The sequence below is a fragment of the Myotis nattereri genome (genome assembly GCF_964212035.1).
Source record: "Myotis nattereri genome assembly, chromosome: 18".
Lineage (NCBI taxonomy): Eukaryota > Metazoa > Chordata > Mammalia > Chiroptera > Vespertilionidae > Myotis > Myotis nattereri.
The window spans coordinates 322,837-342,145 of record NC_138093.1 but is presented as its reverse complement, the minus strand read 5'-3'; the positions used below and the strand labels follow the sequence as shown (position 1 = coordinate 342,145).

Here is a 19,309-nt window from a genome sequence, read left to right as displayed (position 1 = left end):
AACGTTTTAGTTTGACATGATCTCATGTTTATTTTTCTTCTGTTGCCTTTGCCCAAGGAAACGTGTCTAAAAGGACAATACTAAGAGCAATGTCAGAGAATTCACTGCCCATGTTTTCTTCTAGTTTTATAGTTTCGGGCCTCACATTTATATCCTTAATCCATTTTGTGTTCATTCTTGTATAAGGTGTAAGAAAGTGATCCAGTAACGTTCTTTTGCGTGCATCTGTCCAGCGTTCCCAACACCATTTTGAAGAGACTGTCTTTACCCTGTCATATACTCTTGCCTCTTTTGTCACAGATTAATTGACCATACCTGGTATGAGTGAGAGTTCCTTTCTAGGCTTTCTGTTTTGTCCCATTGAACTATGTGTCTGTTTCCATGTCAGTCCCATGCTGTTTTTATTCATGTAGCCTTGTAGTATAGTTTATATCAGGGAGGGTGATACCCCAGCTTTGTTCTTTCTCAAGATTTCTTTGCTTATTCGCGGTCTTTTGTGGTTTCATATAAATTTGTTGTTCTACTTCTGAGAAGAAGGCCATTGGTGTTTTAATAGGGATTGCATTGAATGTGGATATTGCTTTAGGCAAGGACATTTTAACAATATTAATCCTTCCAACCCATGAGCATGTATATCCTATCCTTCCATTTATTTGTATCCTCTTCAGTTTCTGTCTTCAGTGTCTTATAGTTTTCAGACTCTAGGTCTTTCACCTCTTTGGTTAAATTTACTCCTGGGTATTTTATACTTTGTGGGTAAACTTGTAAATGAAGTTTTTAAATTTTCTCCTTCTGATTATTCATTATTACTGTATAGAAATGTAACAGGTTTCTGATTTTCTATCCTGCAACCTTAGTGAATTTATCGATTGGTTCTAATCATTTTTGTTTTTGTTTTGTTTGGTGGAGTCCTCAGGTTTTCTATATATGGCATCACATCCTCTGCAAATAGTGGAGTTCTACTTCTTCCTTTCTGATTTGTATGCTTTTAATTCTTTGTCTTGTCTGACTGCTGTGGCCAGGACTTCCAATACTGTGGGAGCAGGAGTGGTGAGAGTGGGCATCCTTTTCTTATTGCTGACCTTACAGGAAAGGCTTTCAACTTTTCACCATTGAGTCTTATCTTAGCTGTAGGTTTAGGAATCGTGTTTTAATAAAGTTATTTGTTTATAATTATAACAAACTTGGATCCAATCTGGGTATTTAAATTGTCTATATTTTGTTATTACAGATTTTACTATGATGAGCAGAATTAAACATAAGACATTTTGTTAATGCCCGGTTTTCTTTTTCTTTAAGAGTAATTTCTGTAAGTGGAATTTGTGGGTCAAAGAATAAAACATTCTTAAGGCATCTGATATATATCCCCCAGATGTATGCATACCCTTTGAATAATTATCAAGACAGTGTTTATTAAAATATTTAATTTTCTTTTTTGTTTTTATTCTTCACTGGAGAATTTTTTTCCCCCCATTTATTTTTAGGGAGAGTGGAAGACAGAGAGAAAGACAGAGAAACATCAATGTGAGAAAAAGACATCGATTGTTTTGCCTCATGGATTTGCCTGGACCTGGGCCCGGACCAGGGAGGAGACTGCAATCAGGGTATGTGCCCTTGACTGGAATTAAAACTGGGACCCTTCAGTCCATAGGTCAATGCTCTATCCACTGAGCCAAACTGGCTAAGGCAAAATACATTTAATTTTCAAAATTGAGCTATCAACTGTTAAAGTGTATACATATTTCTTTGGGACACCCTGTAAAATATATAACCCAGGTAGTACACTGAGAAATCCTATATAATAAAAGCCTAATATGCTAAGTGTCCAGCCATTCATTCAACCAATCAAAGCATTATATGCTAATGATATGCTAGGGCCACTCAACTGCTCACAATGACACGCACTAACTACCAGAGGGCAGACAGTCCACTGGTCGACCAGCATCTATGACATGCACTGTCCACGAGGGGGCAGATGCTCCGACTGGTAGCTTAGCTGGCTGCTGAGTTCTGGCCAATCAGGACTGAGCAAGAGCGGCTGGACATGCCCTGGAGCCCTTCCAGGGTCCCTTCCCACTGGTCAACTTCTGGCATCCCTCCCCGGTCCGATCATGCACTGGTGGGGTCCCTAGGGGTGGCCTGAGCCCTCTCAAAATCTGGGACCCCTCGGGGGATGTCAGAGTGCCAGTCAGCCCGATCCCGCAGGCCAGGCCGAGGGACCCTACCGGTGCACGAATTCATGCACCGGGCCGCTAGTATATATAATATATATATATTCTGCAAAATAGGTCCAGAAATATTTACATTCATATGACGCAAAGTATAGCATTAACACTGTAAATTATATAAATTTTATTTTTATGAGTCTTTTCATTTTAAAGTTGTTTATAACAAGGAATAAAATGCAATAACTATGCCTGAAAATCAGTGGAAATATATTCCTCTCTCTGAGATCTCAAAATGTCAAACGTTCAGATAACATAGAAAGTACAGGGAGCAGAGGACTCCAGCTCCTGCTCTGAGGACAGGGGGAGGCCCCTGGAGGCTGAGGAGAGGCGTGAAGTGAGGAAGGCAGGAGCATTCGGGCTGTGGTGTGGAGCAGAGACCGAGGGGCCCCAGTGGAATCGGGGCTCAGAGAGGGGGGGCCTGCGTTAATCACAGTGAGATGCTGGAGGCACGGACAGGCTGTCCAGGAAGTGTGGGCAAGTGGAAGCTTGTGAGCCCATTGGACACAGAGCCCAGGACTCCCACGTGGCCAGGGCCAAGGGACGGACACTTAGGGTTACATCATTTAGGGTGGTTTTCCATGTTGGAGTCAAAGGTGAAGAGACTCCCAAGCAGACATTTCAGAGGAGGCTCTGGGGTCACCAGTGATGGTGGCTGTACCAGGAGTCGGCCCTGGGGAGGCAGAGGTCTCATGTGGATTCTCCATCTTCCTCCAGGTCGTCATTTCTACCAGCTCCTTCTGGTGTCTCTCTGTCTGCACAACATCCAACAATGGTGAGGACCCTGGCCTTCCGTCTGCTCCACCTGCCTGTCTGCCTCGCCTTGGTCCAGCTGCTCACGCCCTGCTCAGGTATGGACCATCTGCATTTATGTACCTGGAGCTGTTACCTATATGCCCAGTCAGAACCTTGGACTCCTCCCCACACCTGGGAGGCCCATCCAAACTGTACACCTGTCAGACCTGAGTCCCTCTCCAGGTGTTTCTTACCTCACCCTCCCTACCTGGGACACCCCCAAACCCTCTGGCCTCCAGCTCTCTCTGATGGAGCACCCCTTTCTGCTCACCAGCTCAGTTTGCTGTGGTTGGACCCCCTGAGCCCATCCTGGCCATGGTGGGTGAAGTAGCTGAGCTGCCCTGTCACCTGTCCCCAAAGATGAGCGCTGAGACCATGGACCTGATATGGGTGCGATCCGGCCACAGGCAGGCGCTGTGTACATATACAGATGGCAAGGAAGGAACAGAGATAGCAGAGTATCGAGGGAGGACCTCCATTTTAAGAGGAGACATTGCTGAGGGGAAGGCCGTCCTGCGGATTCACAAGGTCAAAGCCTCCGACAGTGGAACCTACCAGTGTTATTTCCAAGATGACAATTTCCTTGCAAAAGCCCAGGTGGAGCTGAAGGTTGCAGGTGAGCCTGAGGCCGTTTTGAGCTCCTTCTGTGGGGCCTGGGGACACAGGCTCCAAGCCCACCTCACAGACTTCTGCCTCCACCCCAGCAGCTGCCTCCCTCCTCCACCTCTGCTTCTCTGGGCCCTTGACAGACTCGGGTTTTCCTGCGGGAAGGACTCCTCCTGAACCAAGTGAAGATACCTCTCCTGTAGGCACCAGGGTCTCAGCAGGGATCTGGGGTCAGGGCAGGAGGCTGAGAGAACCTCCCTTCGTGGGGGAACCACAGTAGAGTGGGTTCAGCTGTGTTCCAGGCAGTGGATGGGCCCCCCAGTGCTCGCTGCTGTGGGTCCAGGGAGGCTGAGCTGCAGGGCATCACCTGTGCTTCCATTTCCTTCAACCAAGGGCCCCAGGATCACTCCTGCAGTACAACAATTTAAGTTTGGTACTAGTTGCAGTGAGGAGAACACAGTATGGAAACATGGGGTGTCCCAATGAGGTGGTGTCAGGGGGACTTGGTATAACTTTGGGCTGACAGGGGACTAGGGGAGGGTTTATGGAAGGAGGGCTTTGCTCTGGATCAGATGCTGTCAGGATGGTGTGAGGTGTAACTGGTCATTCACACCTGGGACAGGGGATGATTGCTCACTGCTGTGGTCTGGACACTGTTCATGGTTTATTCTGTGTTCAGACCTGATGACTGAGTGGTCTTGATTTGTCCTGACCCATCACAGGGACAAAGCATCCTTGTCTGATGCTGCTGTTCCGTGACATTGTTCATGTCCAACATCATTTCTCTTTCTCGGGCACAGCCCTGCCTTGCACAGGAAGGAAGGAAGGTGGGGGTGGAGGTCCTGGCTTTCTCCCTGCAGGGCCTCCTCAGTCATCTTCAGTCCCTTCCTGAGACCACAGCTCCTCTTAAGAAACCCCTCCCTACAGGACTGGGTTCTTGCAAGTCTTCAAAAGGCTTCCTCCCACCCCCCGACCCCCTTGGGTTAAGAGTTTAGGGACTGTTGCTAATAGTTCACTGCTCCTGGCACTGGGTCAGCTCTCTCCCATGTAGTTTATCCCCTTTCACAACCACAAAATAAAAATGCCCTGAATCCAAAGACCCGAAAAAGAGGCTGTAAACTCTAGATTAATGATATCAAGAGTTCACCATGGTGACTCTCATACCAGGAACAGTGTGGGCTGCAGCAATACAACGTGCACATCCTCCCCACCACCTGGCAAAGCCTAAAGCTCACACGGGACAGGCAGGATAGATAGGGGACTGGGGCTTGACCCGCGAAGATAAGGGGGAATGACTACATGTTAGGGCGGGTGAGGGCCAGTTCCAGGAACGAGCACTGGGCAGGGGGAGGGTCAGGTGTCTCTGAGGGGATCCATGGGAAGCAGTCTCTGTTCTGGCCCAGATCCAGCTGGATACAGCTCGAGGGTCCATGAGGGTCAGGCAGTGGTCACCTCATAGAACAGTCCCCCCTGCACAGCACACGTGGCAACCAGCTCCTTAGTGAACCCTGCCTGTGTGATCTAGTGGAGTGAGCCCCCGTTCCTGATGGGACCCTCACCAACACAGAGGCCTCCCCATGACTCAGGCTCACTCTTCCTTCCCCAGCCCTGGGCTCTGATCTTCACCTTCAAATGAAGGACAATGAAGATGGACGGATTCGTGTGGAGTGCATGTCTGCAGGCTGGTACCCGCAGCCCCATGTAGAGTGGAGAGGTGACGGGGGAGAGAGCTTGCCCGCCATGGCAGCGCCTGGGGCTGCAGATGGAGAGGGTCTCTATGCAGTCACATTGTCTGTGATCCTGAAAGGCGGATCTGGGAAGGGGGTCTCCTGTGTCATCAGAAACCCCCTGCTCAGCCAGGAGAAGACAGCCAGGGTCTCTATCACAGGTGAGTGCCCAGCCCCACACTGAGCTCAGCTGTGGCCACTGGGAGAAGGAGGCCTGACTGTCTGCTGCTGACCTGGGTCTGTGCAGTGAACATAAGGCTCAGAGCAGGCACCTGGGTGCCCTTTGCCCCTTGAAGCTGTTGATGTCACAGACATTTTCTGAGCATCCCTGCTGCCTCCACCTGGGACAGGCGATGGGGAAGGGGCAAATGGTAAAGGTCAGCAAACACACGACAAAGTGGGGAAAGTGTGTGTAGACACATCCTGGAGAAAGGGCTGAGTTCCCCAAAACATGAAACAGCTCAGTACAGAAATGAATGGTTCCCAGAGGAAATACCTCGGGAAAGCATGTCCAGTCTCACTGAGCAGGGAGACGTTCCCACCTGTGAGATGGGCAGCAAACAAACCATGTATTTAAAAACACTGATGGCAGGACTGTGGGGAGACAGACACTCTTAGACGTGTGTTCATGACAGTTGGTATATTTTTGTATAAATTGACACAGCTTATATTGGAGGAGAATAGAGCAATCTTAATTTAAACTACTTATTAATTGACCCAAAATCCCAGTTCTAGAAATTTATCTGAAAGATCAGCTTGGGGTTGTGTGAAATAACTGATGGACAAAGTTATTTCTTTTTTAAAAATATATTTTTATTCATTTCAGAGAGGAAGGGAGAGGTAGAGCAAGAGAGGAACATCAATGATGTGAGAGAATCATCGACTGCCACCTGATTGGGACCAAACCCACAACTCAGGCTTGTGCCTTTGACCGGAATCAAACCTGGGACCCTTCAGTCCATAGGCAGTGCTCTATCCACTGAGCGAAACCAGCCAGGGCACAAAGTTATTTCATAGAGCATCAGTTATAATAACAATAGTCAGAGACAGTTCAAATGCCATCCATGGGGATTCCTATGCAGTGGAGGCTGCCCTGTGGGAGGAAACACAGACGTGCTCTCCACGCCGAGAGGGAAAGGTCCCCAGGACCCACGATGCACTGAGAATTGAGCTGCGGAGCAGCTTGCGTAGATGCCGCCTGTGCTGTAAGCGAGAAAAATAAGAAGATGTTTAATATATATATTTAACAGGTTCCAGTCCAGGCATTATTATTATTTCAATGTAATGCAATTTTTTCTTTGTTTTTTTATTGACTAAAGTTTTCCATTTGTCTCCTTTTTCCCCGATTGACTCCCCCCGCCCCAGCCATTTCCACCCCGGCCAAGCCCCCACCGCCCCAGTGTCTGTGTTCATTGGTTATGCTAATATGCATGCATACAAGTCCTTTGGTGGCTCTCTAACCCCCCACCTCCCCTGCCATTTGTCTCCGGATCTATTTTTTTCTTTTTTAAAATTTTTTATTGATTTAGTTATTCCATATGTGTCCATATCACACGTTTCCCCCTATACCCCCACTCATGCCCTCACCCCCCTGTTGTCTGTGTCCATTGGTTAGGTCTATATGCTTGCATATAAGTCCTTTGGTTGATCTCTCCCCTTTACCCCCACCCTCCCCTACCTTCCCTCTGAGGTTTGACGGTCTGATCGATGCTTCTCTGTCTCTGAATCTGTTTTTGTTCATCAGTTTATCTGGATCTATTTTTGTTCATCAAATTATGTTGATCATAATATCCCACATATGCGTGAGATCATGTGATATTTATCTTTCTCTGACTGGCTTATTTCTCTTAGCATCATGCTCTCCAGTTACATCCATGCTGTTGCAAATGGTAGGAGTTCCTTCTTCTTTACAGCAGTGTAGTATCCCATTGTGTAGATGTACCACAGTTGTTTAATCCACTCATCTGCTGATGGGCACTTGGGCTGTTTCCAGATCTTAGTTATTGTAAAGTGTGCTGCTGTGAACATAGGGGTGCAGATATCCTTTCTGATTGGTGTTTCTGGTTTCTTGGGATATAGTCCTAGAAGTGGGATCACTGGGTCAAATGGGAGTTCCACTTTTAAGTTTTTCAGGAAACTCCATACTGTCTTCCACAGTGACTGCACCAGTCTGCATTCCCACCAGCAGTGCACGAGGGTTCCTTGTTCTCCACATCCTCGCCAGCACTTGTTGTCTGTTGATTTGTTGATGAGAGCCATTCTGAGAGGTGTGAGATGGTATCTCGTTGTTTTGATTTGCATCTCTCAGATGATTAGTGACTTTGCAAATGTTTTCATATGTCTCTGGGCCTTCTGTATGTCCTCTTTAAAGAAGTGTCTACTTAGGTCCTTTGCCCATTTTTTGATTGGGTTGTTTATCTTCCTTTTGTTAAGTTGTATGAGTTCTCTGTAAATTTTGGAGATTAAACACTTATCTGAAATAGCATTGGTAAATATGTTCTCCCATGCAGTGGCCTTTCTTGTTTTGTTGATGGTTTCTTTTGCTGTGCAGAAGCTTTTTATTTTGATGTAGCCCCATGTGTTTATTTTCTCCTTAGTCTCCATTTCCCTAGGACAGTGGTAGGCAAACCGAAGCTCACGAGCCACATGGGACTCCTTGGCCCCTTGAGTGTGGCTCTTCCACAAAATACCGCGATGGGGCATGCAGGTACAGTGCGATTGAAACTTCGTGGCCCATGTGCAGAAGTCAGTTTTTGCCCTGGGCGAGTCTATTTTGAAGAAGTGGTGTTAGAAGAAGTCGGGGGTGTCCATCAGTCCAGCGGCAGGAGACGTGGTGCAGGCAGCCCGCGGGATACACAGCGTTGGGGGAGGCGCATGCAATTCATGCACGAGTTGAGTGTGGATGGGAGAGTTGGAAGGGGTCGACCTCAGCGAACGTACCTCAATCAGATTGAGGACATTTCTAGCAAAGGCCAGCTGAAGAGTACCCTAATTAAGTTAATAACAATGTACCTACCTATATAGTTTAAGTTTAAAAAATTTGGCCCTCAAAAAAATTTCAATCATTGTACTCTTGATATTTGGCTCTGTGGACGAATGAGTTTGCCGACCACTGCCCTAGGAGCTGTGTTGGTAAAGATATTGCTATGACATATGTTTGCTACTTTGCTGCCCATGTACTCTTGTAGGATTTTTATGGTTTCCTGTCATATGAGTTCTCTCTCTCCTGCATTGACTTAAAGGCACAAAATACAACACAACAAGACACAACACATAGGGCATCAAACACAAATGGATTCAGAATACCAATAACCCCAAATAATGGTGACCACCAGAGAAAAAAGAATTAGGGGAGAGAAAAGAGTGCAAAAAATGATATTGAGAAAAGGAAAAAAGGCAATAGAGAAAAGAAACAGAAGGGGGGAAAAAAGAGGAAAAATTATATGTATATTGGGAGAAAACTCCAAAAAACCAACAACCAATCCAAAAAATGCAAACAACAGACACCCAAACAACAGACACCCAGATGACTCTCAAGAGGCAGAGCTTATTTCTCTAGGTCCGTGGTTCTCAACCTTGGCTGCACATTAGATTCACCTGGGAATCTTGTTAAAATCCTGATTTCTGGGCCTCATCTTCCGGAAATTCTGCTTCTTTGTTACTAATGTTGTGGCCCTACCCCATCACAAAGAAACAGAATTTCCGGAGGATGAGGCCCAGAAATCAGGATTTTAACAAGATTCCCAGGTGATTCTAATGTGCAGCCAAGGTTGAGAACCACTGCTCTAGGTGATCTCTGACCTTTTTGTTCACGGATTTCCTCTCCAGTTGTGTTTAATTCTCCAATCCCGGGTGGGTGATATTCGATGCAGCTCTTCCTTCCATCTGCTCTGTGAGAAGGCGCAGGACCCATCTGTGTATTCAGCTGCCAGCTTGTCTCCCCCTGGACAAACTTTTTAGGTGCCCGTGGCTGGGGAGGCTGGAGTCCCGGTGTTCGTGGGTTGGCAGCTGAGGCAGCTGGTCCCTGGGCAATGCGGTTGTCCGGTCCCGGGAGGTATCCGAGGTCTCCCGGGTGGAAATGAGGCTGGGCTCCCAATCACAGCCGCTCTCCCCTTCAAGATGGCACAGACTCTGCGGCAGAGCCGCCGCTCGGGAGAGGTTTCAGCAGCAGCAGAGGCTGCCGGCTGGGGAGCCAGGTCTGCCAGTCCTCACGGTCCCGTGGAACATAGCTGTCCCTCCCTCACACACACAGACACTCCCGCCGTCCACGCCCTCCCTTCCGCTCTCTCACTCACACACTATATTGCAGCCAGCTGTCCTGTCGGTTGCAATCTTGGATCTTGAAGATGTTTATGTTTTTAAAATGAATAAACTCTCGCATGGCACTGACATTGTGTCTGGGACTTTAGAGCATTAACTTCATGCTCTGCCGATGAGGACACTGAGGACAGAAGGGCTAGGTCACTGGTTCAAGGTCACAGAGCTGCTCAGGCAGAGGACCCTGAATATGACCCCAGGACCTCCAGCCCCAAAGGTCACCTTCTGAGGCAGCAGGTTAAGCCGGTGATGAGACGCTGATACACAGGGGAGGGGGTGGAGAGGAGACTCCAGTGACTGTCTGTACATTATTCTCTAACGGTTCCCATGTGAGAGCCAGACATGAGGACACTAGTCTGTGTGACGGGAGAGTTCTGGGCACTTTGGGAAGAGCAATGTCGCTTCCCCTCCTGGAGACCCCGCGCCCCTTCGGGCGAGCAGTGAGGCTTTCCCTCCGCAGGCCTCTTCTCCTGTGCGAAGCCGTGGCAGGTGACTGTGGGGGTGACCCTTCTGGCTCTGTTTGGAACCCTGGTCGGGGCTGTGTTCTTCTGGCGGCAACACAAGAAAATCTGGGCCTTGAGCCAGGAGAAGGAGAGGGAGCGAGCTGAGAAAGAAGCAGCACAGGTGAAGGAGCAGCAGGAGCGAAGCACCAAAGGTGAGGCCTGGCTGCAGGTGGGTGGGTCCCCCGCCCCAGGCCGCCCACCCACAGCGCGGGTCCCCCTTCCATCCCCATGACAGCACCTTCTCTTTCTGCTTATTTCCAGAGACGCTTCAGGAGGAGCTCAGTAAGTCTTGATCCCCCACCAAGCGGGTACTGGGGTCCCTGGTTACCTATACACCGACCCCTCCCTTTTCCCCTGCAGGGTGGACAAAGGAACAGGTCATGGCAGGTGAGTACCTAGACCTGGACCTGCCTCTGAGACTCTCTGCTGGGAACTACCCAGCCCCTTCCTCACCCCTGACCGCCCAGGGGAAGGAATGAGGACGCTGATGGGGGAGGTCGGCAGGGTTTCCTCCCTGGAGAAAGGGGTCAGGCTCTCTCCACCAGGCCGCTCGCACCCGGATGTCCAGGGAACCCCAGCAAGGAGAGGGGAGATGGATTCATGATGTGAGTCCTCCCTCCCTGGCTGCTCTACAGAATCTATAGGCTGCTGAGAGGAAACCAGAAGGAAGAGAACATTCTCTTCTAAGGAGGAGGGGCTGGTGTCAGCTGTCCCAGATTTATCATAACTGCTGAAAAGTAGTGTCTGAAATTTTCTCATTAAATCACCCAATTGTTTTTGGAAATAGGCAGGAAATCATGCAGATTGAGTAGATGGGTTCTAGCACAAGTATGCACATGGCAATCCTAGCCAGGTACAGGAGGAAGACAGTCACTTCCTATGCCAGGTGCATGGGATCCAAGACCCAGTGGGTGCCTGGAACACAGATATCACCACACCCTGTATAGTAGGTTTCTCCTTCTCACTTAAAGGAAGGCTTCTCATTGCCACACCCCAATGGCCAGCATCACTGCAATGATGGGTCATTATTAAGTAACATCAGGGGGACTTTCACACCAGCCCTGTGACGCTGAGGCCGATCTGACCACAGAGCCGGCTCCTCAGTGACTGAGTGGCTCATGGGAGGGACACAGGGTGGACATGCTGGGCACAGGGATGGTTCTCAGGTTGGCATGTGAGAGACGGATGGCATAGGATTCCATCACGCTACTCGGAATGATGTGCAATTATAAACTTATGAACTGCTTATTTCTGGAATTTTCCATTTAATATTTTCCACCTGTGGTGACAGAGGGTCACTGAAACTTCAGAAAGTGAAACGATGGTTAAAGGTGACTGCTGTACAGACACGTACAGGACAGACCTGCAGGTGCAGCTGGGAAAGCCCCACTCATTGCCTGCAGGTCACTAGGTGCAGGTGACTTTAAAGAGGAGGGGGGAGCAGGGAACTGAACAGGAAGAGGGAGAGGGAGGTGGGGTTCAAAGGGTAGAGAGAGGAAAGGACTCAGAAATGACAGTGAAGGTGACCCTGCCTGTCTTCCTTTGCAGGTGACAGGTATCAGGCCTATACTGGTGAGTGACTCTGCTCTCTGGTTCCTGCACTTATGTACAAAGCCCTTCAACCCTTTCTGTGCTGGTGAGGAATCATCAGACCCTGCTCAGAGCTCATGTTCTGTGGAGGACTACCCTGCCTCCCTGGACACCCAGAGAGGACCTACCAGCTCCAGCGTCCCCTCACCTGCTGCCACACACGCCCACATTGGGCACAGCCTGGCCCTGTCACCCACAGCCCCACCGTGATGGAGGAAAGCCCAACATTCTGAGAGCTTTTATGCTTCCTCCTCAGAGCTGTGGAGGAAGGAACCTAGATACTGGTGGGATGGAGAGAGAAGAGGCTCAGTAAGGAGAATGGGCGGGGGGAGAACAGAAATGATGACCTTTCCTTGCCTGTGTCTCCTTCCTTTCAGAGTGGAAGATGGCCCTTTACCAACCTGGTGAGTGAATGACTGTGTTCCCTGGGAGAACAACTCAGGGGCCTGGCTCCCTGTTTCTTATCCAGCTCTTGACTGGGGGACATCTGGGTGGGTGGCATGAGGTCCCCACAGTGTGTCCATCTGCTGCCTGGGCTTCCCCAGGTCTGTGTGGGAAGGAGGAGGCATGAGGGGTAGAGCTGGGGGCTGGGGCTGCAGGGAGAGGGAGGAGGTGACCTGACCCAGCTGCTGCCCCTCCTGCCTTGAGGCTCCTCAAGGTGTGCCATGTCTCTGAGTCCCTTTGGGATAATGGTGGTCATTCCTACTATGTGATGGTGGAGGTGAGACTAGACGAGGTGATGAGTGTGTGTTGGTCAAAGCGCCAAGAGGGACGCCATGGCCTGTTCATAATGGGTGTGTGTCTGACAGTAATGACCACAGTCAGTAAAAGATGTTAAGACCTAAAAGTGATGTAGGCAACTCCTTAAATTATAACCGACTGTATTATAGAGTCATTTACTCACAGGGGTGTGGGGTTGGATTGGACAGACTATGTGTCAGTCTGCACAGACTATTCACCACTCAAGGACCTGTTACAGTACTTGTTTAACACACAACTTGGGTACTAATGGTTGTCAGGACAGAGGGACAAGGAGTGTGGCAGCACCAGCCATGCCTCCTGGGGGTCTTGTGGTGGAAGGTTCTTTATAATCGGTACCATCACGTTTCGTGTTGACCTCCATTGTCATGTCGTTCTCGTGTTACTAACAGAACTGTTTATGGCTACATTTTAAGGACCATACATAACCATCACCCTGAAGGCTTTGTTGTGCCTGCTAAGGACAGGGGGGTTGGTCAAAGGTGACAGGATGAAAAGATGAAGGAAATCAGAGACACAGAGATGGAGTTGGGTTGATTCAGCCACATCTACCCAGTGATTACAGAGGGTTTAGGGAAGGACCTACCTCCAGAGGCAGGGGTGGCGTTAAGGGAAGCCACAAGGAAGAGCAGTGCCCCAGGCTCACAACAGTGGGAGCTGCCATCACCCCCAGGCCAGGGCTGAGGGACGGGGAGCAGTCACTGGAGCCCTGAGGAGGCTGTGGCTCAGGGAGAGGCTGCCTGAGAGGAGGCGTGCTCTGTTAGAGCCTCTCCATCACAGGAAGTGGGGAAGTCGGGGCTGTGCCTCTCTTTCCTTTCTTCCAGTCTTCAGCCAGCACTGCCCTTGGCCAAAGCCAGCAGGTGACCAGACGCAAGAGAGCCCAGTGATGCTGCCCAAGGAGGACGGATTCTTGGGCAAAGAGAGAGGGGCAGGTGGGGAGTGAGGATCACATAGAGCCCAGCATGGCCCCAGCACAGCAGACCTGGTTCCTGTGACCACACCAGATGCTTCCTCCATGCCTGGCCTTGGCGTAAAAACAGCTCACATTCTGTTTTATTCTACCCTGGAGATGAGTATTTTTATTCCCATTTTACAGATATCACATTGAGACTTGGGACATTACATAGTGTGTGTGTGTGTGTGTGTGTGTGTGTGTGTGTGTGTGTGTGTGTGTAAAGAGACCGTGCAGAAAAGGAAGTCGTCCAGCTCAGGAGGGTACAGCAAGGGCTGGGGCCCTTGAAATTCATGTGACTCTGCAGCACAGGTTGGCACAGTCATTCTGGGGAGGAAACAGGAGAAAGATAGAAGGAAGGTGGCCACTTGAGATGGCAGGTTAGGCAGACCCCAGCCCTCCTCACCCTCCCCTCCTCACTGACCACCAGGCCCTGTGGTTCATCTTGGCTTTACTGAGGGTCACACTCAGGGCACCTGGGACCCCAGGCTCTGGGCTCAGGTCTCACCGGCCAGACCCAAGCCTTGGAGCCTGAGGCTCTCATATCCCGAAACCATGGCTGACCCCACACCACTGGAACTTTCTGCAGCGGACGTGATTCTGGATCCGGACACCGCACACCCCAACCTCCTTATTTCTGAGGACCAGAGGAGCCTGAACTATACGGATGCAAGGCAGAGCCTGCCAGACAACCCCAAGAGATTTCTGGATCGTCACTGTGTGCTGGGCCGTGAGAGCTTCACGTCAGGGAGACACTTCTGGGAGGTGGAGGTGGGGGACAGGAAACAGTGGCATTTAGGGCTGTGTAGGGAGAACGTGGAGCGAAAACATTATGTTACAATGACACCCCAGAGTGGATTCTGGACTATAGCACTGTTGGGTGGGCATGACTTCCACGGTCGATCTGATCCCTGGAGCAAACTCACAATGGTCAACCCTCCTAAAAAATTGGGGGTTTTCCTGGACTATGAGAGGGGGGAGGTCTCCTTCTATGATGCCATCAATGGATTGCACATCTACACGTTCTCACAGGCTTCCTTCTCTGGGCCACTCTTGCCTCTTTTCAGGCTTTTGTCAGAGGAGCCCACTGCCTTGACCATTTGCCCAGCACAAGAATGAGTGGGGAGTTCCCTTGTATCTGGCCCTCTGCCTGGCCTTTCCCTGGAGACCCCAGTGGCCTCAGGCTCAGCTGATGGCAAAGAGGACTTCTAGGAGGAAGTAAGGTCTTTGCTTCCCCCTGCCCAGCCCTGAGCTGAGGGCCTGCTCCACAGCCAAACTCACAGCAGGAACATACTTACATCAGGAACATACTTACTAAAAACTCACTGAGTGAAGCCCTTTACTGGTTATCTTTTTTTTTTTTTTTTCCACAAAGCTTAGAATTTTATTTTCTATGCAATGTCGGAAAAATTATCTTGAATACAAAGGTGTTCTTTCTTTTTTAAAAAAAATATATTTTTTATTGATTAAGATATTACATATGTGTCCTTATCCCCAAGTTACCCCCTACCCCCCCGCCCCCCATTGTCCATGTCCATTGGTTAGGCCTATATGCTTGCATATAAGTCCTTTGGTTGATCTTTCCCCCTTACCCCCACCCTCCCCTACCTTCCCTCCAAGGCCCGACAGTCCAATCAATGCCTCTCCGTCTCTGGATCAGTCCTTGTTCATCAGTTTATGTTGTTCATTATATTCCACAAATGAGTGAGATCATGTGGTATTTATCCTTCGCTGGCTTATTTTGCTTAGCATAATGCTCTCATTGCTGGTTATCTTTCAAGTTTTCCACATGACAGATGAGGAGATCAGGGTGCAGGAAGTTAATTAACTTTCCAAAGTTCCCTTCCTGCAACCATAGCTCACATTCACAGATAACTTAGAATGTGGTGGGTGCTGGGCTAAATGCTTCAGGTGAATCTCACTCACCAATCCTCACAACACCCCTATGAGGCACCCTCATTGAAAGTGTGGAAAGGGAGGCAGGGCCCAGGGAAGTGACATAATTCATGCAGAAACTAGTGCTGCTGGGAGGTGTTTGACCTCTGACCCTCCCTCTACCTCCAGTCTGTTCCTTTGCAGCCAGTTGTTCCTGTTGGGCAGGGTCCTGGGCAGCCTGAGGTTCCCCTCCCAGGGCCCCAGGGAGAAGGTCACTGTAGGTGACTCTGAAGGCCACACCCCACCTGGTTCCTCCAAGGGGGACTTTCAGAGCCATGGTCCACTCTCCTTTGGCTGGATGTCCATGATGACGTCGTCCACAGAATGAACTCACAGTGACCACCTCACCCGGAGCTGAGAAGGGACTAGGGGCCAAATTCTTAACCAGCTTGAGACCTGTGATCATGAAGCTGAACCAACCCTCCAGCTTCATCCCTAAAGCTCATGTGTGAGGCATGAATTTGGGGGAAGGGAGCCAGGTGAACTGCAGTGGAAGTTTTATCACATTGTGGCCCCATCTCCAGGTAAGGGACACTCCACACTGAGCATGCGATGATATTCCCGAAGGTTCCTTTAACTCAGCGGTTCTCAACCTGTGGGTCGAAACCCCTTTGGCGGTCAAACGACCCTGTCACAGGGGTTGCCTAAGACCATCCTGCATATCCAATATTTACATTACGATTCATAACAGTAACATTACAGTTATGAAGTACCAACAAAAATAATTTTATGGTTGGGTCACAACATGAGGAACTGTATTTAAAGGGCCAAAAGGTTGAGAACCACTGCTTTAACTGGTGGGTCCTGGGGAAAAGCCACTCCACCACCATCACTGTGATTGGTAACCACTGTGTCCCCTCCACCCGGCAGGTGGTTCTCAGGTGACATTTGTTAAATAAATTGGTTAGTGGTCTTCACTCTTCAACTGAGCTTCCTCTAGATTTTCACCCCACAGCTTACCCACCACATTTTCACAAAATCCTTATTGTATTAGCTTTGTAAGCTGCTGTAATAAAAACTACAAATTTCATGACCTAATGCAACACAGATTCCTTACTGCACATGTCTGTAGGTGGGAAGCCCAGCGTGGCTCTGGCCGGGCTGACATCCAGGTGTCTGCAGGCTGGGCTCCTTTCTGGAGGGCTCCGGGGAACAGTCCGTTTCTTGCTAATTCTGGTTGTTGGCAGAATTGAGTTCCCTGCAGGGGTGGGACCCAGGTTGCATTCCTTGCTGGCTGTCAGGAGAAGCTGGGAGCACTCCAGGCTGGGAGCATCTGGAGTTGTTTTCCCAGGAGGCAGATGTGAGGGAACAATTCAGGTGAAGGGAATGGGGACCAGAGTCCAGTCCTGGAGTCACTGCTAGTGGGACTGTTGCTCCTGTGCTGACTGCAGTGTCCAACTTAGTCAGAAGGTAGTGGAGGCTCCAGAGAAAGCATTTAGGGACAGGTGGGGAATGGTATGAAATGTGCCTGGAGAAGGTTATTCTAGAAGAAATGTACACAGTGGCCCGATTGGGGTCTGTGGGCCCAGGAAGTGAGCAGCAGGTGGGTGTGGGGGTGCTGGACCCACCAGAACATCCACTGGCAGGCGGGAGCCTGTGCCGGCTGCCATGGTCCTGTTTGCTGCCTCCTGAGAGAGAGAAAGGGCTTTGGCCTGTCACTCAGTGTCCCAAGGACTCTGAGTGTTTTCTGAATGAGTCACAAGTATCCATAACAACTGCTCTCTGGCTCTGCTCTTTACCTCACAGCCCCTCCTGGTGTTCCCCAATATCTTCCCTGCCCCCCACAAGTCTAGCAACTTGAATGAAATTTTTTGGCTTTGGGAAGAGGGTACTTATGTTCACCTCAACACATGCCTGCCCCTAACCCCAATCACACACACACACACACACACACACACACACACACACACACAAACACACCATTGCCTCTGAAAAGAGAAAAAGGAAATGAAAAGGCCAGATAATCTCAAAAGGCTAGTAACAGTGCATTTTTCATGCTGAATCAATTTATTTGTCTTCTACCTAGAAATTAGTCAGGAGTAGACTTGACCCGGGATCTAGAAAGTTTTCTCTGTCAAGCGCCGGGTGTTAATACTTTGGCTGTGTGGACCCCGGGGTCTCCTCCACAGCCCCTCCTGTAGCACAATCTTAGATGGAAGGGTTGGCTCTTCTAGTAAACCCTCATGTTTGGGCTGCCATTTGAATTTCATAGGATTGGGACATGTCGCCCAATAAGTTTGTTTCCCTGAGTCTCTAGAATAGGAAAGACCACTGGGAGGAAGGCTGCAGAGTGCTGCTGCCTCCTAACCTCAGGACTTTTTGTTAAGTAAGAAAATCTCTATTGTTTAAGCCAATAACACAATCTGACAGGTCACCCCAGGGTGGTGGTTGGAGAGCTGAGGCCTTCAGAGCCTCAAGCCCATTCTCCCACACCTACCACCCTCAGTAATGTCAGTTGTCTCTCTCTCCCTCACGCGTGTGTAGTTAAAATATGCAGTAAAACAGCTCAGAAATGAGGCTTTCCAGGGGCGATGGTATCACAGCTGAGTTAAATCAAGAGAGGACCTTCTCACTGACCACCTAGAGCAGTGGTTCTCCACCTTGGCTGGACATTAGAATCACCTGGGAATCTTTTTTTAAAATCCTGATTTCTGGGCCTCATCCTCCAGAAATTCTGTGTCTTTGTTACTAATGTTGTGGCCTCACCCCATCACAAAGGAACAGAATTCCCGGAGGGTGAGGCCCAGAAATCAGGATTTTAAAACGATTCCCAGGTGATTCTAATGTGCAGCCAAGGTGAGAGCCACTGACCTAGTGGCATTCCCGTCATCGGCTGCATTTAGCAAGACCTCAGGGCTGACCCAGCTTCTTCACGGGACACGGAGGAACCAGGTGAGAATGAAGGCGGAGACAAACCAGGGAAAGCCTAGCCTGCCAGGAACCCCAACACTAGGGCAGATCCTGGACCACCCTGTGGGATCCGGAGCTGAAGCTGAGAAGACAACGCTCTGGGGCTGAAGCCGCCCAGTTGTGGCACTTTGTGCACCAGACAGACCTAGGGAACCAACGTGCAGCTGTACAGGGGCTGCCATGGGTGTGTGGTGGGGACTGATACAGAGATGGGGAGGGTGGGCAAGACCCTGAGCCCAAGTATTTAACCTTCTGCCTCAGAAAACTCTCTGCGCTGCCTCATGCCCAGTGAAAGGTTCTTCAACATGAACATGAAGAGAAGTGCATCTTTCTCTTCCAAAATTATTTCACAATCCATGTCAAATCCTATAACAGGAAGGTAAATGTTTGAGGGCACAAGTCCCGACTGTGGACAACAAAAGCAGAGCCCACAGGACTTGGGGCCTAATGTTTCTGCCATAAGACAACCGCCATGGAGCAGTTCTCCACCTGCAGAACCTGGGCCATTGATGGTGCAGGAAATCAATATATTATGTAGAGACCAAACTTCAATGGAACATTCAATGGAACACGAATGGAACTATGAGAGCATGCAGTATATATAAGTGTGTGTGTCCTGAGCTACAATATGAAATGTATTTTATATTGTGGGTCACAGAGGAATAAAAAGGTTTAAGATTTTATTAATCAAAGATGTGGAAACCTGGTGGAGGGAGAGGGGGGCTCCCTTCCCAGGAGCACGGGTGCAGTGATGCGCTGTGGCCACTAGGGGAGGGGAGGCCTGAGGATTGTCATCTGGGAAGTTAGAGGAAGAGGTGGGAGGGGGAGAAGGGAGAGCTGATGGGAACCAGAAAAGGGGGAGGAGAGAGAGAAGGAGGTGGGGAGGGGGAGGCCGAAATGAAGCACCTGTCCTGTAGCTCCTGGTCCCAGAATGAAGAGACCCATGGAACTGACCGGAACCCAACTTACAAACTAAAGTCCAGCTCCGGT

At 49.6% G+C, this 19,309-nt stretch overlaps 1 protein-coding gene across 1 annotated transcript; it reads left to right on the top strand.

The window, feature by feature from the left end:
- Positions 1 to 1,442: 1,442 nt before the first annotated feature.
- Positions 1,443 to 14,725, top strand: LOC308534516 (butyrophilin subfamily 3 member A1-like; the record flags this gene model as incomplete). The annotated part of the gene is given in 12 exon segments (XM_081113034.1): positions 1,443 to 1,604; positions 2,943 to 3,076; positions 3,295 to 3,636; positions 5,233 to 5,514; positions 10,131 to 10,325; positions 10,435 to 10,455; positions 10,534 to 10,560; positions 11,722 to 11,745; positions 12,141 to 12,167; positions 14,064 to 14,590; positions 14,594 to 14,683; positions 14,687 to 14,725. Coding segments are annotated over 12 exon segments (1,758 nt in total). The 5' UTR covers positions 1,443 to 1,554.
- Positions 14,726 to 19,309: the final 4,584 nt, after the last annotated feature.